The 25,102-nt window shown below is 48.5% G+C and overlaps 2 protein-coding genes across 2 annotated transcripts in view; one reads left to right on the top strand and one right to left on the bottom strand.

Moving 5' to 3' along the window:
* The first annotated feature begins 45 nt into the window (after positions 1-45).
* On the top strand, positions 46-24,134 carry LOC122375937 (synaptosomal-associated protein 29-like). The gene is made up of 4 exons (XM_043355540.1): positions 46-559; positions 850-951; positions 19,975-20,245; positions 23,190-24,134. The coding sequence occupies exons 1-4, from the start codon at positions 290-292 to the stop codon at positions 23,354-23,356; spliced, it is 810 nt and encodes a 269-aa protein (XP_043211475.1). The 5' UTR covers positions 46-289; the 3' UTR covers positions 23,357-24,134.
* The window catches only part of LOC122375932 (trypsin alpha-3-like), a 33,445-nt gene continuing 32,314 nt past the window's right edge, over positions 23,972-25,102 (bottom strand). Inside the window, exon 5 of the mRNA XM_043355528.1 lies at positions 23,972-25,102. Coding sequence (XP_043211463.1) covers positions 24,841-25,102 — 262 coding nt within the window. The 3' untranslated portion in view covers positions 23,972-24,840.

Genomic DNA, 25,102 nt, shown 5'->3' with positions numbered 1-25,102 from the left:
TTTTACATTAAATGGAGAAAAAAATCATATTGAAGAATTGTCGAGCTCTGAGTCGCAACTTTCCAAGCAAGCTGCACCTCTAGAAACTTCAATGTCCATGAGCTGTTGACGATGAAAGGCACAGTAATCCTAGAACACGATAAAATAATAGGACTGGCTCATAGACTTGTGTCGCTTTTTTGCGTTTTGGGCTGCTGAGCAAAAGGCTGTTGAGTTTGTACCTATGCTTTCGAGCAGGAGAATCTGTTGCTGACTAGATATTCTACAATTCTAAAAATCAGCATCAGCTATGGCAGGAAATAATTATTTGAGTGATTCAAAGAATCCCTTTTTTGCTGTGGAGGATGTCACAGATGATGAGTTTCTGAAGCACCCTAGACAGGGTTCATCGGGATACATGTTCCCAGAGCATCAGTCTCGACCCAGAAATCCACTGGAAGATCGCAGGCTGCAACTGCAAGAAGAGAGAAGAAAAATTGAGGAGCGTACATTGAACTCATCTAGCCGATCAGTTGGGCTGCTTCAAGAATCGGAACGAGCTGGCATTGAGACTGCAGAGGTAGGAACCTTCCTTTGTTGGGTATTGGCAAGATAGGATGCAGATTTGTAAGGTGATTTAATGTTGTTATGTAGTCAGATAACTTAAGTTAGATTACTGAGCTACTGCATTTCCTAATGACATGAAAATTGAAAGCTTGTGCAATCTGCCTTACCAATGCCAAGTTACTTTCAAGGTACATGCCTGACACATTGATTCACTTGTTTGTGTGCAAAATTCCTGCAGGAAAATGCATTATTCACCTACCCTGTGCTGGATCGTGTTATCACACCACTCTGCTGACTTTTCAGGAGCTCATGAGGCAGAGAGAACAGCTGGAGAATACAGAGAGAAGGCTGGATGACATTAATGCTACACTCAACACAAGTCAAAGGCATATCAGCAATATAAAGGTATCTTCCTACTAACTTGGCAAATGAGTATAATTTGACCAACCAATTCATATTGAAATTCGAAAAGGTCTACAGGCATTGTTACCCTTGTTACCTACCATACCTACTATCAGATACAGCCAGAATGCTCAAAGTCTGGGTACCTAAGCATTATTCTGAACTCTGGATCATGTTCAGTTGCTCTTCAACATTGCTTGATGTTGAAAATGAGAAAAGAAATGAAGCAGTCTTGCCTTGAGACTGATTTGAAAGATTTTCCTCTCAAGACTCTCCTCCCCAGTCCTCAATCACTGCAGCCTCTCAGAATTTGTGCACTGTAGCTATGAGTTCCTTGGCTGGCCAAAAAACATCATATTTTACTTGTCTGTTTTTTTTTTTTTGCTTTTTACTTCATGAAAAATGGACCATAAGTTTAACCCGCGCACCGACGGGGGGGGGGCGGATATCCGCCCCCCCCCCTGAGGTTTTTCGCGAATAGCGGGAAAACCGCGGCGCGTAGCGCCGCGAAATTTGGTATGACTATTCCCTTATCAATTTTACACATGGTGTGCAAGTTTGAACCTCCTACCTTTCAAGGTCAGGTCACCAGGTCACTTTGAATGACCCAACCTCAAGTCACTTTTTTGCAACTTTGTCACCGTGCCAGAGCTACAGTAGATGTCGGAGGCCTTTGAAAGTCGCAGGATGTTATTAGGTCATTAGTAGCTACAATTTGTATATCTCGGAATTTTGATATCGGTGACCTAAGGTCAGGTCAATTTCGCGACCTCCCCATTATAAGTCAATGGGGGAAAAATCAACTCCCTGTTTTTACCACTAAAACGGGTCGGAATGGCCCCATATACCATACATGACTTCATATACGATCAACCTTCACTACCTTGAGGTCTGTTTTGCTGTTGGGCAGCTGTGAGGTCATGTGACGTCATCAAAGGTCACCAAAGGTTTTTGGCCAATAACTCCGTACAGGAACAAGATACAGACGCGTGGATGGTCTCATTGTGTTCAGCTCGTCAAGACGCATCGAATGATATACATGATGACCTCGAGGTCACGTGACCTGAGGTCAACCTTTGACCTTGACCTTTCGAGGTCAACATATATATCATTCAATGCGGATTGACGAGAGGATCACGATGATGCCCTTAGTTTGTTCCTATCTTGACTAATTCGAAAGTTATTCGAGAAAAACTCTCTCCATATTTAGCGCCGCCATTTTGACTTTTTCGACCCCTGTGACGTCATCTTTGACCTGACCTGAAAATGACCTTAGTAAAAATTGTAGATCTTGACCGTGCGTATCCGATGCCGTTTACCGCTTGTCGCTATCTTGCTTCGTTCTCGAGATCTCAGGGGGGGGGGGCGGTCATCCGCCCCCCCCCCCCGTCGGTACTAAGTTGGCGCAGACCCCCGTCGGTGCGCGGGTTAAGCATGATTGATCAAAAATCATCTAGACTGATAATGACAATATAAGCATAAACTGTCCACACTCAATGCTGTTTATATGGTACTGGTGCAAGTAGTGCAGTTGCATTCCAGTCAGTGTAGTTGTAGTAAGTAAGAAGTAAGTAGTTGTGTAGTAAGAAGTAAGAACAGGTGGATTGGTCGATTCTTGCTTAGCATCATCCATTGTTTGTGATGTCTTACGAAGGCATGACAGTGTATGATGAAGGGATCATTATGGTAGCCTGCAGATCTTACTGCAGATGCCCAATCCTTTCAGCTGTTCGCTCGCTCGATACCGGGATTCCTCGCCAAAACGAATCAATTAGGTTGGAGTGTTTTAATCGCTGATTTGCCCTTGTGCCTGGCCACTGAACATTTTACAACAACTTTACACGTTTCTTAAAGTAATACCTGCGTTATCGCGGTTTATTTGCACTCAGCAGAGTAAAGTGATGCACTTTTAGAAAGGCAGTTGGCAGTTGCTGCACATTTGCTGTAAAACAAACAAAAAAGTAAATTCGTTCCGTTCAACCTAAGCTCACAGATGTTTGAAATAACCACCCCGTTTCGGGCAGCGCAGGTTCGCTCGGTGGTGGGAGCGGTATGACATTCGTCGCAACTGCCCTACTCAAGAAACTTAAGTTGAGGCCACTCAGGTCGGGACTACGCGGAAACAAGTAATGTTTTGTTTTGGGGTAATTGAAAAATTGTCCAATTTTGCCGACGACAAGTGCATCGGAAGCCGAGCTCTGTTCGCACCCCGTTTATTTATCAGCAGGCTGCGACCATGCTGCTGCTTCTTGGCTCCTCATTGGTCGAATTCAAGTGGTCTATTCGTTAGACCAATGAGAGGCCAAGCCGCGCCAGCAATAACTTCCTTATATGGGGAAAACCGACAGCACGCTGATATAAAAACAGCGACCGAACAGGGCCCCGGTATTCCTTGAAAAGGTGCGCCTTTCTGCTGTAACAATTAACAAATACCTTCTTAGGGCTGCAGTGTCAGCACAGCTACGTACGGCGGGTCGCATGACAATCTCCAGCATCCTGACGCGCTCTGTCGCTCATAAACCGCTCCTTCAAACCAGAGAACGGCCAACGGGCCAACACCTCTCACCGTTAGACGTGCTCTCTTGGTCAGTGGTTTCGCCCCGTGTTCTTTCTTGACGGAATGTTTTAGTTCGTTCAAAATTCCTGGATGAACACCCCAGTCCCTAGTTCTTGAGGTAACAAGGATATGATGAACGACTTATTTGCCCGCTACGTCAGTGGGGCAGCCTGCCGGTATTGGCATACCGCTCCTAGCTCCGAACCGAGCTGCGCTGCCCGAAACACGGTGGTCGTTTCAAACAGTTGGGATGAGCGTAGGTTGAATTTAACGTTTTTTTTCAAATGTCCAACAATTGCCTTTCCTTTCCTAGGTGTGCCACTTGATTCTGCTGAGCCCAACCCAATTGTTTGTTTGTTTGTTTTGTTGGGTTAGGCCCTTTCGGTCCAATGAGACCATTTCAGAGCCGGGAGGATGATAGGATATAGGGGGAGACATTGGTCTGGGCAGGCACCCTAGTGAGTCGCCGGGGCTGAGCCCGTCCATAGGACAGGCCACCCAGCCCCAAGGCACTCACTGCACCCGGCTACGGGGTGCGCTCCCTCAGGAGCAGCGGTGCCGCTCCAAGGGAGCAGCCCGCATGAGATAAAGTTGCCTGTCCAGCCCGGAGGGGGTTGCGGGGTGGAGGAGAAGGATTTCAGTTTCCTGAGGATAGAAGCACGGAACGGTGTGACCCCAATTGCGGTTTATTTCATTCCCAAATATACGATATACGGACTTCATCGTTCGTTTTATGCGTGGGTTCTGCGACCTCTCGATGGCCTGGCATCTGTTAATGTATATCATTTTAACTTCTTAGCCTATCTGAATGTTTTGGCTATGTCATGTGTAGGTATGTTGGCGTCACCTAACCCAAGGTCTATTTCTGAATTTACGACTGCTCACTGTTCATGCACTTGGTACGTACTTGGCCTATCATGAAAGATGTCATAGTGACTTAAAGTGGCAATTAGCTGGACCCAGGCACAATTTTTGGGATCAGCCCGGGTGACCTATGCCCGAATCGCCTATTCCATCGAATGTCTACGCCCGGGTGACCTACGCCCGGCTGACCTACGCCCGAATCGCCTACTCCATCGAATGTCTACGCCCGGCTGACCTACGCCCGGCTGACCTACGCCCGAATAGCCTACTCCATCGAATGTCTACGCCCGGCTGACCTACGCCCGGCTAACCTACGCCCGAATCGCCTACTCCATCGAATGTCTACGCCCGGCTGACCTACGCCCGGCTGACCTACGCCCGAATCGCCTACTCCATCGAATGTCTACGCCCGGGTGACCTACGCCCGGCTGACCTACGCCCGAATCGCCTACTCCATCGAATGTCTACGCCCGGCTGACCTACGCCCGGCTGACCTACGCCCGAATCGCCTACTCCATCGAATGTCTACGCCCGGGTGACCTACGCCCGGCTGACCTACGCCCGAATCGCCTATTCCATCGAATGTCTACTGCCGTACGGCCTGCCCGTGTTCGTGGAGCAGTCCCTGCTGTATTATCGAGTAAGGATTTACCCATTCACTACGCCGGCTGACTGGCGGCCCCATCCTTTGTTTGCTCTATTGTCGTCCGTCGCCCGCCGCGGCGGTGCCCAGGCCCGGGGGTCGCCTGGCGCAGCGGGGGGTAGCGTCCCGCCCCGCGGCCCCTGGCGCGGCGAGAGGTAACATGCCGCGGCGCACGGCACGGCGGGCCGCCGCCGCCGCCGCCGAGGGAGTGGACGCTGACAAGGATGAGGGCCGTGGGCCCGTGGCATCACCTGGGTTTGTATGGATTTTTGTTCATTTGGCCGGCGGCTGGCTTAAGTCACCGATTACATTAAAAGGACAAGTGAAAATGAGCCCCTGCACGAATTAGTGTCTTTGACAACGGCTAACTTCAATTGCAGGAGGGTGAGGAGGGGTCGAAAGAACCACCCAGTGATTCATCCCTTGATTGAGCTATAGGAAAAGCGGGTTTGGCGAGTGGAAGCCAATGAAATAAATTTTTATTGTCCTAAGAGCAACTTGACAAGAGTCATTGCCATAGAGCATAGGCGTAGGAACGTTTTCGAAAGTGGGGGGGCCAAGGTCCCAGAGGTCCAAAACCTAACCTACCCCCAAAATCCGATTTCTCCTCGGATTTCGGCCACTTTGTTTTCGCAAACATGATCAGAGATAAAAAAAAAAATCGAGACAAAAACAAAAACAAAATTGGTTAAAATTTCAGGGAGACTCCCGTCCATAAACTCAAACTGATGGACGCGTTCCCCTGTCCTCCGCAGCCGTTGGCACCCATGCAAATTCCAGAGGCATCCAGCAGCTACTCATTACGAGCAAGCGTGAAACGTGCAAAGCGAGTCTTTTCAATATACAGGGTGACACAAAAAAAAACGGTCATCACCAAATTTCGAATAACTTCGGAAGTTTTATTCAGATCATCACCAAACTTCGGCCACTTAAGGTCACACCTATGTAGCATACATCCACCAAGTTTCAAGTCTTCACTACGAATACTTTTAGTACAGTGTGTGTTTTACTGACGTTCACAATGTGCTCCAGGTGAGCGCCACGGCGCTGCAGGGCGTAGGCACACTTGCATCCGGCGGGCAAAGTTGTCGATAACCCGATGGCTGTGCACTTTACAGAGTGCAATGGCCTCTGGAGACAGTGCTCAGGGGGTGTGCTACCCCTGAAACGTTATTCTTATCGGGTTATCGACAACTTTGCCCGCCGGATGCAGGTGTGCCTACGCCCTGCAGCGCCGGGGCGCTCACCTGGAGCACATTGTGGAGCGTCCGTAAAACACACACTGTACTAAAAGTATTCGTATTGAAGACTTGAAACTTGGTGGATGTCTGCTACATAGGTGTGACCTAAATTGGCCGAAGTTTGGTGATGATCTGAATAAAACTTCCGAAGTTATTCGAATTTTGGTGATGACCGTTTTTTTTTTGTGTGTCACCCTGTACCTATAAAATCAGCATGAACGGCCCAGCTAGGCTCAGCCAGACCTATAACGTTTTTAAGAGGTTTTATATCAGCGACCACTGCAACTGGGTTGATTGACTATCAGAGGCCGGTGCGGGACTTTTAGAGGTCGGTCTGGGCCATCAGAGGCCAGTTTAGCCCTCGCCGGACCGGACCTATAGGTTTTCTACATACGCGCCGGCCGAGGGGGCGGGGGGCGGGTACGACCCCCCTCGCCGTTGCGCCCCAGGTTGAGCTAGCGCGTCGCGGAAAAACGAGCGTGTGCGCCGTTACAAGACGCAGAGATCGATACCCGATTTTAAGGTTCTAGGTCAACCGGTGACCTCTGAGGTCAGGTCAAGTGCCTCAAGGCACGGTTCCGTTTTTGGTGAATAACTTCGCAAAAAACGGCCGCAGAGCCGCGATTTTGCCAGCATCGTGTTCGCCTCTCTCAGGCGCGTCGAATGATGTACTTTTTGTTTGGGTGAGGTAAACTGAGGGTGTTGACCACGGGTCACGGTCAGGTCAGCGCCCCCAGGTCACGAAATTGGTCGAAGGAGGTCATGTCGCATATCATTCGATTCGGCAGGTCTTCCTGAGTCCATTGATGGCTTCCCCGACTCGCTAGCTCAATTTGATCGGTAGTTATTGACGACAAACTTATATGACCCTTATAACTTCATAAATGACGTCGCGCAAGGTCAACATTGCAAAAGTGACGCATCGAACCTTGCAAGGAGTGCATGAAAGATTCAGTGTGCTTGAGATAGTTGAAGATCGTTTACGGCGCCAGAAAAAGTTTTCAGTTTATCCCCATTGACTTATACCTAATGGTGAGGTCACGAAAATGACCTTAGGAAAATCCGAGATGTACAAGTTGTGAGACTCCTAATGTGAGATGATGTTTTTCGTCCCAGCGGATAAAACAACACCTAAGAATGCTCCTAATGGATACTAGGTCCTCCAAGGTTCATTTCCCTGTGAAATCTCCTCTGGCAGTGAGGGCGTTGCGAAGTTGCGACATCTGAAGACCGTGCAGAGGTTCACTTATGACCTCATGGGTCAGTGACCTGATCTGACCCGAAAATGCGGTTGGTGTCAAAAGATCCGGCTTGATTCAAAGGTCAGGTATGCAAAGCTTCAGCTCTCTATCACCGGCGTGTTCGGAGCTATCGCGAAAAAAAAAAACTATGGAGGGGCGGCACCCGCCCCCCCCCCATCGGTCGGTGAGGGTTGAGGCCCTCAGAGACCAGTACAGGGCCTGCAAAGGGCAGGATGAGACATTTAGATGCCGACTTGGGCCATCAGAGGCTAATGTGGGCCCTTACAGGCCAGCATGGGCCATCAGAGGTCAGTGTGGGACCCTAAAATGCCGGCATGGGCCGGTGTTGGACCCCAGAGGCCAGCAGAAGGCCCTCAAAAACCAAGATGGGCCTCAGAGGCCAGCATCGGGTCTTCAGAATCCAGTGCAAGGCCCTCAGAGGCTAATGCGGGTCCTTACAGGCCAGCATGGGCCCTTAGAGGTCAGTGTGGGGCCGTAACAGACCGGCATGGGCGGGACCTGGAACCTAGAGACCAGCGGAAGGCCCTCATAGGCCAAGGTGGGCCCTCAGAGGCCGATGCGGACCCTTAGAGACCGGCATAGGATCTTCAGAATCCAGTGCGGGGCCCTTAGAGGTCAATGTGGGACCCTAAAATACCAGCATGGGCCGGTGTTGGACCCCAGAGACCAGCAGAAGACCCTCAAAAACAAAGATGGGCCTCAGAGGCCGGCATCAGGTCTTCAGAATCCCGTACAATGCCCTCATAGGCTAATGACGGGTCCTTACAGGCCAGCATGGGCCCTTAGAGGTCAGTGTGGGGCCCTAAAAGACCGGCATGGGCCGTCAAGCGTTGGTCGTTTGTATACGCATTCTCCTGCACCGTGCTAGTATTGTCTTATACCTTTTCAGTGCTCGCTGTCCCGTGCCTCGTATTCAACAAAATGCTGTCACCAGGACCCACAGTCTTGTCTCTGATATGGTTTCCTTCATTGAGTGAAGGAAATTGCGGTCAATAACGCTGTAGAAACAAAAGGGAATCTTTATTAAAGGGCAAGCTGAATTGTTGTCAAGTTACCGGGTGGTAGCACTGGTACCTAAGTACAGACAGACACTTAAGTCAGCAAAAAGTGGGGGGCCAGTTAACATTGCTGGCCCCCCACCTCCGAAAGTGGGGGGGGGGCATGGCCCCCCCGGCCCCCCTGTTCCTACGCCTATGCCATAGAGTGCACCAAGTTTCAAGTTGAACATATTTTTTTTTTTGAAAAATGTGAAGTAAAGCCTTTCTTCTCCGTCAAGCGACGGTGTATTCAAATAACCCGACCGTTGGGTAACTTGAACAGTCTTTCTTTGCACGCCATGGAATAGTTATCTGGCTATCACCGATGTTGTTTGGTGTATAAACAAATAGGCACAACAGCTCTAACATAGGTACCTTATTGAAGAAAGATTAAAACAACAACAAAAATAACCGTTGCAGAATATCAATATCTGCTTGCTGCACACCAGCCAGTTGACAGAGGTTGGCTTCTCTCGTCAGTTGACAGATCTTCTATATCTCCGTTCGGTAAAACCTATCACAACCTTACCACATCTGTTAGAGTGGTGCCAATCGGATTTTGTACCTTCAGAATTCCGATTTTGTCCTATGCCCAAATCGGAATTTGGTTGGACAAAGGCAGCATGCTTTGGACAATATTTGTCAATCACTTGCAACACTTCAGCATTTTTATAAAGTAATCGTGCACACCAGTAAAACGCCTTTTGGGGCGACCAACGGAGTGAGCGGGAGGGTGGGCCTTGCACGTGCGAAATTGCGAGGGGGTACCACCAAATAACTTGTGCACTGCACCCCAAGACTTACTAACCGGTCCCTAGTGATGTGCCAAATTTGAGCGCAATCGGCCCAGCCGTTCTCGAGATCTGGAAGCGGCACCCTGCATGTGCGCACGTGCCAACTGGGTCCCAACTGACTTTTGCACGGCACCCTACCAACTGCTCCCTAACCGTGTACCAAATTTGAGCGCAATCGGTCCAGCCGTCTTCGAGATCTGGAATCAACCCCTGCACGTGCGCACGTGCAACAGCACCCCAAATCTGGCACATGGATATGCTGGCTTAGTGGGTGCCTACCTACATGCTAACTTTCAGCTCAATCTTTCGGTAAAAAATATTTTCGGGTCATGTCAGCCGTCAGGTCACCGAGCTATGACCTCACAATAGGTAAAACCTCCGACTCTTTTTGACAAAATCGTACATCTGGCGTAACTGGACGCGATCCCATCGACAAGAACGAAATTATTCTGTGTGACTTATCATTATGTCAGATTTTGACAGGACATGAAACATTACATTGTATATTGACCTTTCTAAGGTCAACAAAGGTCATTGACCTCGCATGTCTGTGTTTAGTGGGGTTTCTTGAGGTCCTGAATCCGAATCTGTGGTTCAATCTTCATCTAAATGCTTTCAAAATTGTTCCTCGATCTTTACAAGGTCACCTTAGGTCAATTAGGACCGTCCTCGCCAGCGGCGGGTGTGACTCTCGTGTTCCCGGGGACTATGTCACGCCAGTAATGACTGAACTGCAGTGAACTATGCATCATTTTGTTGCTAATTCATTGAGAAACACGGTCGTGAAAGTTTCATGTTGATATCTTTCATAGGTTTGCCATTATTGGCTAAATAGCTTGGAAAATTTTAGCTTTTCCCCGTAATTTGATCGTTGACTAGCCAAAACGGTGTCAAATATTGACCTAGGATAAAAATATAGGTATCACCAGTCGCGAATACTCGTAAAGAGCAATCGACTTGTCTTTGTTGGGAAGCGCTACGACGCTTAGTTTCGAAACGCCAGGAGGTCGGATCACCCCCCCCCCCCCCAGGCCGCGTTACGAAAAATGCCCTGCCAGGGCGAGGGTTATAATAGCACGATCTAGGCGTCCAAAAAAGGGGTGTGATATTGATATGCAACGTAGCATTTGATGAGCGGCTTGGTAATAGTTAGATTGTCCTGGAGTGACTCAATTCAGTTAAGTTCTGGAACACTTGCAAGCTATATATTAAAAAATATCTCGGCGCGTCCAGTGAATGTTGGAAGGTATTGGAAAGTAATTACACACAGCCAATATTTTCTACTCAGATCATGACGTTAAGTGTGTAAAATAACAAATGCAATAGCGATTGAAATGAACATTTTTTGTAGGTTCACAAGTAAACAAGAGGTGCCAGGTGGATCATAGGTGGACCCCGGAAAAGAAAGGGAGATCGATTTCACCTGCCAACTTCGGTACCCTGACGCCATCTATGAATTTTCAAATTAATTTGAGTGATTTTATCACGCATTTTTGTAACATAATTAGACTATTGCCAACACGTTTTCGTGATATCACCAACGAAGAAACCGATTTGTGTTGCATTTTGTGTGCTTACTCATACCTGCTTAGTCATAGTCATACATTTATTTAGTTCACGTCCCAATTAGATCCGTTCCACTCAAGTGTGGCTATTCCAGAGTCAGGCTCAATATATCAAAGTAGAAACAGCTCAGTTGGTCACTTATGCTATAGTACAGGCACACGCACCAATTCACGCCCATTCCCACTCGGCCATAGACGTGTCATCGAGAGCCGGCGCTGCACAGCCAGCCCAGCTGCGACTGGCGCACGATGCTTGTTTCTTTTTGTTTTGTTGGGTGGTTAGGCTCTTTCGGTCTGACAAGACCATTTCAGAGCCGGAAAAATGATAGGAATTAGGGGGAGACATTGGTCTGGGCAGACACCCTAGGGCCTAGAGTCGCCGGGGCTTAGCCCGTCCGAATGGACAGGCCGACCAGGACCCCCCCCCCCCCAAGCACCAGGGACGGCGCCACGGATTTCGCCTTGCGGGGGAGGTTTTCAGAAAAAGGGCCCAAATAAGATGGGGGCCCAAACTTTCCGAAATATCGTCAATACCGTCAATACTACGCAAGCCTTTATTTGTACAGGTCTCGCGAAATTAAGCGGTAGGTTTGGCGCTTTTACATTTCCGGTTATATCTCAGAAACTAATCGATCTACAATGAAGTAATTTTACACGATCATGGCCGGCTTGTTACCCAACAAGTCGATCGCATCTTCAACACCTAAAAGCTTAAGACGACGAAGATATAGCCTGAAGTACACTAAATTTTATAGGTGCAAAACCTACCGCTAAAACCCGCGAGACCTGTAACGACCTACCATTCCCACAACCGTTACCTTCTACACTTGTATTTATTTTGTATTTATTGCATACCATCAACAGGTCCAGAAACCCAATAATACACAATAACACAAATACACAATAACTTTTGTGTTAAAGGACACACTCTTAACCCTCGCCCGTATTGGTGTTTTTCCAGCCACGAACGTATAGGGGGCAGGAGTCTGTTGCCCCCCCCCCCCCCCTTGCCGTTTCGGCCCTGATCAAGCTAGACCTTCGCAGAAAAAAACGAGCGTGCTGCCCGTGACGAGAGAAAGCCGATGATACCCAATTTTAAGGTCCTTGGTCATCGGCTTACCTTCCAGGTCAGGTCAATGGCCAAAAGTCGGGAAAAGCGGGACATGTTAGAACGTCGTAAAGGTGGCTGCTATGGGTTTCTTTTTTTCGGGGTGATGATCACGAATATCATGTTAATAATGATCATAGATGATGTCTTCATGCATTTAGGCCAGGTCGGGTCAGGTCAAGTCATGTCAGGTCAACCAGTAAGGGTTTTGCCGGGTATTCGTAGTAGGTGGCAACCGCCTCTGACAGCTTCGTAACATGTTACGAATGCACAAAAATTACTTCGTAAATGTTCAAATGGTTGCTAAATTCGAATTCAGATAAAAAAACTAGCCTAGAGACATGTAAAACTCCAAAAAAGAAAACCGAGGTCATCAAAGGTCAATGACCTGACCTGACCTCCCGGTGATCTTGACACCCACCCTAATGCATGGGAGCAACATCATATCCCATGTTTGAACGCTTGAAACCACGAAAAGACTGCAAACGCGCGGCTGATGCGAGCCGACATGCGCTGAATCGCGATTCCGGCCAAACATGGTCTCGAAAAGTAGTAGGTCACAGGTCAAAGGCCATTAGGGTCAGGGTCATGAAATTTTAATGGTTGAAAGATAAGGTCTTTAAAATAGTATATGGCATAGTGCGTTATATAGGCTGTGAGTTTTGCACCGATGAACTTGTGACCATGGTTTGTACCTATGTATGTATGCATAACACTCCAATGTATGTACAGTCTGCTTTTCTTTTTGCTCTATCTTGGATCAAAAGTTAAAAGCGAAAAACATTTGACCTATTTTAGCGAAATTTTTACATTTATTTCCCCCAAAAACTCCCTAAATATTGACCTAGAGCAACCAAATTTGCACAGGTGTGAGAACTCCAGGGGGCCCACCTACCTACCAAATTTGGTATTTCTAGGTGCCATAGGAGCTAATCGCGAGGGGGGTCGCATCGACCCCCCCCCCCCCCTACCAGGCCGTGTTATGAAAAATGCCCTGCCAGGGCGAGGGTTAAAAGTACCGCGCAAAGTGACGGTGGATCCATCAACCCTGACCGAGGAAGGGCCTGCTATAATTTGAAAGTCACCGAACCAATTGACCTGGGGAATGGACGAGGATATCCATTGTTTCGGTGACTAGCAGTCCTTCCTCGGTCAGGCTTGATGGATCCACTGTTACTTTGCGCGGTACTTTTAAGACATACTGTGCAATGACGTAAGCTTTAAAACCTACCACGTGGAGGCTTGAGATCGTAAATAAATAAATATAGATAAATACCTAATAGTATATGGTCAAATAACTAGTCTAGCGGTGACACACTTCCCCTCGCCAGTATTGGTGTTTTGACAGCCGCAAACGTATAAGGGCGGGGGAAGTCCGTTGGACCCCCCTTGCCGTCTCACCCCTGATCGAGCTAGAGCTTCGCGAAAAAACGAGCGTGTTTCCCGTGACAAGAGGAAGCCGATGATACCCAATTTTAAGGTCCTAGGTCATTGGTTGACCTTCCAAGCCAGGTCATTGGCCCAAAAGTCGGGAAAATCGAGACCAGTTAGGTCGTAAAGTGTGGCTGCTATAACGGGGTTATTCGGGGTTCTGATCACGAATATCATGTTAGTTTTTATCACAGATGATGTCTCCATGCTTTTAGGCCAGGTCGGGTCAGGTCAGTTCAGGTCAACCAGTAGTGGTTTTGCCGGGTATTCGTAGTAGGTGTCAACCGCCTCTGACAGCTTCGTAACATGTTACGATGGCACCAAAACTACTTCGTAAATGCTCATATGGTTGCTAAATTCGAATTAAGCTTAATAAAAAAAAACTAGCCTAGAAACATGTAAAAGTTAACCGAGCTCATTTAAGGTCAGTGACCTGTCCTGAGATTCAAGTGAACTTGACACCCACCCAGGGGCGTCGCCACGGATTTTTGAGTGGGGGGGGGGTCGGGTTTCCGGTCTTCGTCTTGATGGGTAGGGGTGTTTTTAGCCACACTCCCGGTTTTTTCGTGTGCCCGGAGAAAAACCTCGGCGCGCAGCGCCGCGAAAGCAGCGGTATATCTTATTGCACATCAATTTTGCATCGTGCATAAAAATCAAGCAGAGGTCACCTGAGGTCAGGTCACAATGTCATGTCAAGTTCAGTTGTAATGCCTCTTAAAACTGCAATCTTGTCATTCCTATAGATTATCTCCTGACTCCTATAAGTCTGAAATTCGGTGTAATGAATGGGATTATAAGTGCCAACAGTTCATGAATCTGGGATTTTACATCTGAGAAGCGAAGTCAGGTCAAATAGGTGTGTGACCTCACCAATCATGATAAGATATGGGAAAAAGCACGATGCCCTCTGCTTTGAAAGAATATGCTAAAAACGCTAGATACTTTTGTAGCCATGGCACCTTGTTCATTTTAGAGATAAGGTGCAACTAATGACCAGTGGTGACTGAAATGGTCAGTCTTAGGTCATCAAAGGTCTCTAACACATTTTCGACAACAACTTTTGATGGAGACGTTGTAGAGCGATGACAGCACCTGGAGTGTGTTCAGCTTAGTAACACAGATCGATCTATATGCAGCAGGTTCTTTTCCGGTCAGGTCATGACCTTTACCTGATGTCAAGTTTTCTATTCAAGTTTTTAAGTTCAAATTGTAAGCCATGCGATGTGTTTCGACGAAACAAAAACGATGGTGATAACATGAATATCATACACAATTACTGAATCATAGGTTGTTACAGAACAAATGTTTCGGCAAAATCCGTCCGTTTAGCTGTTTGGACTCTATGGTACACAAGCCATAGACCCGAAGTCATATCTGAGGCGAAGTTGGCGAAAGAGCTTTAAAAAGCTATCGAATACGCTTTCTGTGTTGCTGTAGCTCTTCTTCGTATTTTGCGGGTCGCTAAGGTAAAACGTTTACCAACGTAACGCATAAGGCATGCTTTCGGCCCCTGATCGAGGTAGAGTTTCGCGGAAGAGCGAAAATGCTGCCCGTGATGAGAGAAAGCCGATGATGCCCAATTTCAAGGTCTTGGCCGGGTCATCTTAGGTCAACGCCCAAAAGTAGGAAAAATCTGGCCGCCTGCTAGAACTTAGTGAGCCGTAGCTGTTATCGGGGTCCCGAGTACGAGTTCGATGTTAGTCTTGAACAAAGATGATGACTCCATGCATTTTGGGTAGATCGGGTCGGGTCAGGTCAGGTCGACCAGCAGGCTTCCTGCCGGCCATCTAGAGTGGGTGACTGACAACCACCAACGATAGCTTCGTAACATGCTACATAACCATCATTTATCAAAACTACTTCAAACGGTTCAAACGGGCGCTAAACTCGAAATCAGCCCCAAAAACCACACTTGTAAGTGGAAGCAAATAAAACTTAAAAAAGTTAACCAAGGTCATCCATATTCGAATCAGGGCCAATTTTTTTTTTTTTTAGAATATGTGTAAAATTCATTAACTCGAGGTCACTGGAAGTTTCGTTGCAATATACTCCTTTTTTGCGCGTCTTATTAGGAAAGCCCCAGAGGGATCCACCATCTGACCCCATTTCCCCTATGCAGGCAGGTCCGAGGGTAGCAGGGCTGAGGCTAGCCAGGTACCTCGTAGTTACTGATACGTCATCCGACGAAACGACTGCAACCATTATTTTGACAATCAGACGAACGCTTGAGTCAGTTTTGACGCGCTCGCTCATTTGAGGGATAAAAGGGACTAAAATCATATTGTCATGCTGATGTTCTAGCCCACAGCTTATTGACCTATAAGCAATAGGGACTAGGGAGCTCTTGAAGCGATTCTGAATCTGACGTTGTATTTGTTGATGTTGCTGACGCCAACTTCCCTGACATGATAGCTAAAAAAACATACTCAGCATCGCCAAAAGTGGGGAGTCGACCCCCCCGGTTCTGACGAGTGGGGGGTCGCGACCCCCCCCCCCCCCCCCGACCCCCCGTCGGCGACGCCCCTGCACCCACCCTAACGCATAGGAGCAATATCATATCACATGTTTGAACGCTTGAAATCACGAAAAGAGTGCAAACGCGCGGCTAAGAGGAGACGACATACGCCGAATCACGATTCCGGCCAAACATGGTCTCGAAAAGTAGGTCACAGGTCAAGGGTCATTTGCGTCAGGGTCATGAAATTGTTAGGGTAGGTGTAAAATTGATGAACGCGAGGGTAATGAAAGTTCCGTCGCGATCAGCGGGTTTTTACGCGAGTTACTATCGAAAACCGAGAGGGGGCTGTTCGACCCCCCCCCCCCTTATACCGGCGAGGGCTAAGGGGGAGGGGCGTTTCTCACGGTTCTTCCTACCTAAGATCATTGTTAAGATCTGAAATGAGAAATCATAAAACATGGCTCACAGCAGGGCTGAAGCGTGAAATACGCAAGCATGGCTACTCGAGCTTGATCAGCTCAACGATTAAAAAAAGCAGTTCAGGCTCTCCGCCGATGATGACAGCCTGGTCGGGTAGTTCGCTCCGCGACAGGGTCCGTCTGCTTTGTGCGGCGCGGCACGGCGCGGTGGGGGGGGGGGGGGGGGGGGGGGAAGGCGGCGATGCGTCTGAAAGGCGACGCTCGGACGTCCCGGGAATCACCTGTCACCATGCGGCGCGGCGGTCGGTCCCTCCGACCCTTCCCATTGTTACCTGACTGCGGGTGCCGGTTCCCCCGGAAGGGTCACTTTGGTATGCGAAATCTTCACTCGTTAATCGGACAGGAGGGGAGCAGTAGACATTCGATGGAGTAGGCGATTCGGGCGTAGGTCAGCCGGGCGTAGACATTCGATGGAGTAGGCGATTCGGGCGTAGGTCAGCCGGGCGTAGGTCAGCCGGGCGTAGACATTCGATGGAGTAGGCGATTCGGGCGTAGGTCAGCCGGGCGTAGGTCAGCCGGGCGTAGACATTCGATGGAGTAGGCGATTCGGGCGTAGGTCAGCCGGGCGTAGACATTCGATGGAGTAGGCGATTCGGGCGTAGGTTAGCCGGGCGTAGGTCAGCCGGGCGTAGACATTCGATGGAGTAGGCGATTCGGGCGTAGGTCAGCCGGGCGTAGGTCAGCCGGGCGTAGACATTCGATGGAGTAGGCGATTCGGGCGTAGGTCAGCCGGGCGTAGGTCACCCGGGCGTAGACATTCGATGGAGTAGGCAATTCGGGCGTAGGTCAGCCGGGCGTAGGCCACCCGGGCGTAGGTCACCCGGGCCTGAGCCCAATTTTTGTGCTCTTTTCCAGGCTCAAGCAATGTATGCTTAACCACGTAACTTTCAGAGACAGGAACCTTGGCGGCCAAGCCAAGGAACGCTGTAGATCTGGTGTGCTCCTTGGCTCTCGCGGGTTACGGACAAAAGTACGTATCGCTTAAGTACGTAGGACAAAAGTACGTAAGCAAAAGAACGTAGGAGTATCGCAGAAGTACGTACAGTATAAAGTACGTACGGACAAAAGTACGTCAGGGACAAAAGTACGTATCGCAGAAGTACGTACAATTTAAAGTACGTATGGACAAAAGTACATCAAGGACAAAAGTACGTATCGGAGAAGTACGTACAGTATAAAGTACGTATGGACAAAAGTACGTCAGGGACAAAAGCTCGTATCGCAGAAATACGTACTGTATAAAGTACGTATGGACAAAAGTACGTCTGGGACAAAAGTACGCATCGCAGAAGTACGTAGGGTATAAAGTACGTATGGACAAAAGTACGTCACGGACAAAAGTACGTATAGCTAATGTACGTAGGGTAAAAAGTACGTATGGACAAAAGTACGTCACGGACAAAAGTACGTATCGCAGAAGTACGTAGGGTATAAAGTACGTATGGACAAAAGTACGTCACGTACAAAAGCCTACGCATAGCAAATGTACGTAGGGTATAAAGTAGGGTAGCCTTGGGCAAGACGCCCCAGATAATTTATTTTGCTACATAGGTACCTTCTTTTGTCTCACATCACCTTGACCTGGAAGGCCAAATTTGTGCTCAATGTGTTCTTTGGACATTTTATTTTAAATTCCATCCCTCAAATTCATTCACATGTGATCGGACTCCCAGCTAGGAAGTGATTTGTGAAGCAACTGCAAATGGGGCATTTTGCCCCAACCCCAGGGCAAAACGCCCCAAGGCCTGAGGCAAGAAGCCCCATACACTAGATTAAAGATTGAACATGGTAGTTGGCTAAATCTTATATGAGAGGTCCGTTAGACCGCTGGAGGCACGGCACTGAAGGTAACACCTTCCGTGTTTTGTTCCGTGTTTTTCTACTTGTCTTTATCAATATACATTTGTCTAACACCTTCCATCCTATCAAGTGTTCAGCTATGACACTATTGTATGACCAGGTTTTTCACCTGCCTCATAAGGCCAAATAATAAATTATTGCAATGCAAATCAGTTAACAATATACTTCCTTTGCCATACAGTTGCTGAGAAAAATACATATAAATGCATAGAAACTTGTTGTTCGCCAGCTACCGAACATTAGGAAGTGGGTAGTCCGAACAACACATGAGGTAAAACGCCCCATGGGGCTTTTTGCCCCGCGACCTACTCGGGCGTTTTACCCCATCACGTAGTTCGGTCAGCGAACAACGCCTTGCGCTCCAGCAAGACATAATTTAACACGAACCAACCCGGCATCATAAGCGTTAGACAACAGTTGTTCAAAATACATAAAAGTTGTTAACCTGATGTGAACCACAAAAGAACGCGATGATGTATAATCAGACAACCAAACATAAAAATCACTCAACAAACACATTTTTGGCTATATCTCCTTAGAGAATTATCACAATTTCTTTCCAGTCTGCCCATATAATGATCATATAGTGCACATTTAACAGAAGAGAGGATCTTTCCCCAGAACCCTTCCAGTTCCGAGAAACATCGGTGAGGCGTTTTACCTCGGCGGGGCGACTTGCCCCGGTCTACCCTACGTGTGGACAAAAGTACGTCACGGACAAAAGTACGCATAGCAAATGCACGTAGCCCGTAGGGTATTAAGTACGTACCCCACCCTTGGGTTAAGTTGATCAATGTGTAATACCTTTCTTATTCTTTATTTAATGAGCATTTGTTACAAGGCATAGCAAAATTTCTCGATGAGTAAATGGGCGAAATGGACATAGCTATATTACCTATTTGGTATATGAATTTATCATGAGTTCCCTGTTAGTATGGCAACAGAGTAGCAATAAAGAAAAAGTGGCTCAACTTACACTACCATACCCTACTTCTACACTGTGTAGTGTACTTTATACACTACGTACTTTGGCATACGAACCGTACGTACTTTTGGCATACGTACTTTTTACACTACGTACTTTTGCATACGAACTTTTGCATACGAACATTTGCGTACGTACTTTTAGCATACGTACTTTATACACTACGTACTTTTGCATACGTACTTTTGCGTACGAACATTTGCGTACGTACTTTTGGCATACGTACTTTATACACTACGTACTTTTGCATACGAACTTTTGCGTACGAACATTTGCGTACGTACTTTTGGCATGCGTACATTTTACACTACGTACTTTTGCATGCGTACTTTTGCGTACGAACATTTGCGTACGTACTTTTGGCATACGTACTTTATGCACTACGTACTTTTTCATACGTACTTTTGCGTACGAACATTTGCGTACGTACTTTTGACATACGTACTTTATGCACTACGTACTTTTGCATACGTACTTTTGCGTACGAACATTTGCGTACGTACTTTTGGCATACGAACTTTATCGCCTACGTATATTTGCGTACGAACATTTGCATACGTACTTTTGTCCTACGTACTTTAGCGATACGATACGTACTTTAGTCCTAAAATCCGCTCTCGCACGGCGGTGCGGCTGTGCTGCCGCCTACCGTTCGTCTCTAGAACCTACAGTTCCCACATCGCAGATGGCGCCACCGAGCCACCGCTTCTTCCCTAACAACACCCACCTCTCTCACCCCCAGAGCGTGTTCAGCAGTCTGAAGAGCTATTTCGGCAGCCGTAGCGCGGCGGCGGCCGACCCGGCGCGGCCCTCCGTGCCCCAGTCGAGCTCTGAGTCGCACCTCCAGCAGACAGTGCGGCGCACGGAGGCTGCGGCGGCCGACCGGCCCGCGCAGCCCCACCCGGGACTGCGCGTGCGGGGCCTGGACGACACGGAGCCGGTGGGAGGAGCCGGGGCCGCCGCCGCCGCTGATCCGTACGCCAGAGTGGACGCCCAGCTGGACAGGAATCTTGGTGAGTGGCCGGGTGTTATTAGCGATGTGTGGCGCGGTATTCGTGTATGTTGTTCGGCTGCGCTAGAAGAAGAATCAGCGGCAGCAGTGTGCGACTCGGGGCTAGAACGTGGGTAATGCGTGTTTATCATTCAGGTTCTAAGGGCATGTATATGAATTTGTTCTTAAAGCATTTATTTTTTGCTTCGTGCTTACGTTTTAAGCACGTATTGAAGCGGGTTTTAGCACGAATTGCAACGGATTCCCTCAATCATGATTGGAAAAATTCGGACTAAGTTCCGAACGATTTGGGAACAAAGTTTTTCGAGCGATTTAAAGACAAAGTTAAGCCAGTTTCTGTTATTACACGGTTAGATTTTATCATGAACTGCCTTTCCAGAACCATTCAATGATGCATTCAGAGCAGCCGGTGTACAGTGGGTCTATTTAAGATCTCCAGAGCCACCACGTGGCGCTACGGTCGGGGTAGGGCGAGTCCAAATCCCGAGGGAAGTGAGGTCACCGGTCATTGTGGGGGAAGGAGGGAGGGGGAGTGACGCGGTATCACGGCGCATAGGGCGTGCGTAGCGCCGGGCAGGGCCGCGCCGCCCGCCACTGCGCCGAGGCTGAGGGGAGGGGATGATGGTTGCGGGTGCGTTCACTCCGGTATGGTGGTATCCTGTTCATGTGGAACCGGCAAGAATGCGACTGAAGGGAATCATTATCTCAAACAAACGGGCAAGCCAGAGGCACCGTCAGTTCCAGCCAAAATGTTGAACAATGATAATTGAAATCTAGGACGTATTCATAGCATGCAACTATTCAGTCGATAGTTGCATGATGCTTTTCATGATGCATGATGAGGCTTTTCCAAACTGGTATTTGAGTTAGATATTTTTCATTTGGCACGTTCAGTTTTGGTGGGTTTTATCGGGTCGAAAAGAAGCATAAAAGAAAAATGTTGAAACGGCTCCAGACAAATGACCAAAAATATTTTTCTTTAAAAATGAAACTCAGCTGAACATTGATAAGCGATAATTTTGACTTTTGGAGAGGATAACGGGGAAAGATATTGGGGAAATATGTCATCGTGCTTATCTGTGTTGCAGTAGAAGGAAAGGTTTTGGTTCGTGTCTAGATAAAAACGGACTCGGGAGTGGGGCTCGAACTCACGACATCGCATTCAGCTCACAGGTTACCCAACCTCAACACTACGAGCACCTACCGCCCTGCGCAGCTTACTCAGTGTTTCGGCTAAAGTTCGGCCAAGGTGTCTGACGTCTGTCAATGTCACGAGGCGAGACCCCAAGGTAAATGTCCGTCCCGGTAGCTCGGTCGGTAGAGCGTTGGACTCCATGTGCCATATGGTGAGAGCGCACGTCCCGGTTGAAAAAGTCCGGGTTCGAAACGCGGCGTGTGCTTGACGTTTTTGGGCGGCTCCTGACGGGTATGGCTGTGGTTGGTGGCAGGCCGCTGCCAGGCGAAGTCAGTGAGGGGACCGGCCGTGCGCGGCTATGTGCGCACGTTAAAATTTGGACTCTAAATTCTGCCGTAGACCAGGAATTGCTTGATCGGAGGGTAGAGAGCAGGGTCAACGCAACAAGCTCAGCTTAGCGGGGACTTTGTCTCCTTGTGATTCCTTTCTTTCAAAAGGTCCGGGCCAAATTTATATTAAAAAAAAGGGGGAGCCGAACCAGGTTGGGCCGGGTTGAACCCGGTTGGACCGGTGTCTTACACGCAATCGTGGTCAGACAAAACAGAGGCTAATTTCGGGTCAAATATTTTTATTAACTGATCTTATTGTTTTTAGCTTACACGCATAACTTTTAGCTTTTTAACTCCAGACTTCATGCACAAAAATGTGGCATTCGTTCACTTTTCCTCATCTTCTCTTAGCGACTTGATTTGACCTTTTGTCTTACCAGCCAAAAAAAAAAAAAAAATCACCTGCGTGATAATTACCTATTTGCCAAAGGGCGTTATACGCATGAAACACCAGCCGGTCAAAAAACTGGCGAACGATACGATGTTTCTATTGCTTGAATTATATTCAATGAACATTTCAGGAGACATAAATAATCTTAATCCTTATAGCTACTGGGCGCCCGGAGCATTCGCTAGCATTCCATTGCCAGCTGCATTACCAACATCACATTTGCATTACTTTGGGTTCACCATAGTTGACAGTAGATGAGCCGGCCACAGCAAACCCATGCCTCATTATCCTTTCCTTCCAAGCAGCCAACTGCCAAGCTAACCGGCCGCCCGGTCCACCACCGCGATATGGAACAACGCTGGAGTGCGCCATTTGCCTGCGGCAGTGCCCCACCGCGCCGGGGCTGTTTGACAGGTCACCCGCACCGTGACCTCGCCAACCGCCCCCCCCCCCCTCCGCCCACCTCCCCAACGGGCTCAGCTCGGTAGTGACCTCTCCTTGAATCTCACATGGACTCGACTGAGGCTCAACGCCATCTAGTTGCGTCTGGAGATCCTTACTAGATCCACTGTACGTGTGCACTGGACTTTCATAGTCCCCTGAAGCTATGCATAACAGGCACCCTCCCCTGTCTCAACCCATGTCCCATCAGAGCCACCTAGTGACCATACGCAGACTTCCGTGGCGAATAGAAAGGGACTGCGCTATTTCAAAGGCTCATTTCGATTGCACTTTTCAGATAATCTGTTTCGCTATCGCAGATAGATGGCAGGACGACATGGGTTTTGGACCTACTAATGAAGTCTCTTCGCAAATAACTTCTGCTTGGTCCCATAATTGCCTCTCGTAATTTAATTGCAATTACATTTGAGTGAGTTTGCTCGTATATTGCTGGATTCCTATAATTGAATGCATTTTATATGCGCTGTAGTTAATGCACTCTGTACCTACAAATGTACGATGCACCCACTGCACCCTTCCCTTCCAAGGTAGTCCCACACCGCCCTTACGTGTGTATGTGTGTCTGCAGAGGATATGTGCTCGGGCCTGGGCCGACTGCGCGGGCTCGCCGAGGGGCTCGGCCAGGAGATCTCGGAGCAGAACCAGATGCTGGACCGAATTAGCACCAAGACGGACCGTGCCGACGTGCGCATAGGCTCCCAGAACAAGGAGATGCTGCGCATCATGAAGAAGTGAGACTGCTTGCTGAATGGTCGGCGCTGGCTCTGTGGGGAGGTGTGGGGGGCTGCCTCGTTGCGCTGGGACCGAGAGGGTAAATTGAGTTTGTGTGTCGGTGTGCATACGTGACGGTCCGTTACCGTTTTCCAAGAAGAAAAATCAACCCGTTTTGAGTACGTATACGACTGTTTTGGGATCACCCCTTCTCGTGCGCGTTTGGATGGATTATTAAAACATATTATTTTGTATGGATTATTGACTGAGCTGCTCTGGTGGCCCCTGAGAACCTTTATCATCGGTAAGATGTGCGTAGTTAGTGGATACATACGGAGCGGTGGGCTGACTACATGTACGGGGGGACGGACCAGAGACATTGGATTGTACGCTCATGTTTATAAGAGTATGTTGTACTTTGAGTTATGATTTATATATTGCTCTGCTGTATTCTGCTACGCACTCTGGTGTTGGTTATTGTGGAGCAGTGTGTCAGGCTGGTTAATGTCTCAGGCTGTTGTAAATCCATTTACTCGTCTAACATGATATGAAATATGTGCGACAGAGGGACCTACTGATGGTCGTCAAATTGGATGTGTACCTACATTGGCTTGACGGGGGCAAGATATACTCGATATGTTTTATTTAGTGTTTCGTTTATTAGATCAATAACCATTTTGCGAAAGTTGCTTATGTTAAGCGTACAGAACAGTCAGCACAATGTCGATGTTATTGACCAACAAATGAAATCATGTATCTATTTCAATTACTTTAATATTCCGGCAATAAACAGTCAATCTATTCCTGTTGTTCCGCTGATCATTCTTGGTCCATTGTTTTCGGTAAACAACATTGTATCGACCGTTACATTGTGACCCTCATCGTCTAGTCGCAGTGTCATCTTCACCGTACAGTTTTGAAAGGCACATTTTATCCTGTGGGATCCACGTCGACCGGTCCGCCGCGCTCCTCTACCATCGACAGCGCCCCCTGCACTCTACATAACGTCCCTGCTGGCTGCATCCCAAAGCGATGCCACGACTCACTACTCTAAAGACACCTGCTGTCCTCTCTCCCGATAAAGAACGTTTATCATTGGCCCCCGATTTACCCGCTCCGTCGTTCTCACTTCAACCCTCCCTTCTGTGCCCCTATTCCTTTTAACTGTAAGGGCATCTCTATTTTTCCAAAATGCCCCATTTTTCCAACCTACCCCAGGTTCCGCCCACCATAACTCATTTCCCCAATATTAAATTCACTCCTGTCAGAGGATCCCGACACTTGGTCACTCTTCCCAAAGTACCCCGGTGTTTTATCAATTCTCTCCCAACCTGTAATCGGCCTCCCAAATTTCCCCTAATTTTTACCACTGACACCCTGAACTTTCGACACCCTGAACCATGATCCCTGAACTTCTATCGCACCTACCAAAAAATGTCGAACTTTTATCACCGACCTCCCAGACATCCCCGCGACCTGTTATCACCCTTCCCAAGCGCCCCCTTCCATCACTGCTCCCCGATGGCGTCTCGCAGCCAGGCAGCCATGCCGGCCACATCGGCGTAGACCCCGGGCAGGCCGGGCGTGGCGCAGCCCACTCCCCAGCTGACGGCTCCGGCCAGCCGGAGCTCAGAGGTGGGCGCTCCGCCGTCCCCCAGAGGAGTCCCGTCGGCTCGACACACCAGCGGGCCGCCGCTGTCCCCCTGGCAGGCATCGCGGCCCGGCTGGCCGGCGCACAGCATCGTCTCCGAGATGGTGTAGCCGTTGGTT

This window comes from Amphibalanus amphitrite, unplaced genomic scaffold (genome assembly GCF_019059575.1).
Source record: "Amphibalanus amphitrite isolate SeventyFive unplaced genomic scaffold, NRLGWU_Aamphi_draft 000042F_arrow, whole genome shotgun sequence".
NCBI lineage: Eukaryota > Metazoa > Arthropoda > Thecostraca > Balanomorpha > Balanidae > Amphibalanus > Amphibalanus amphitrite.
Note: the sequence above shows the minus strand (reverse complement) of the source record. Positions and strands in the feature narration are given on the sequence as shown.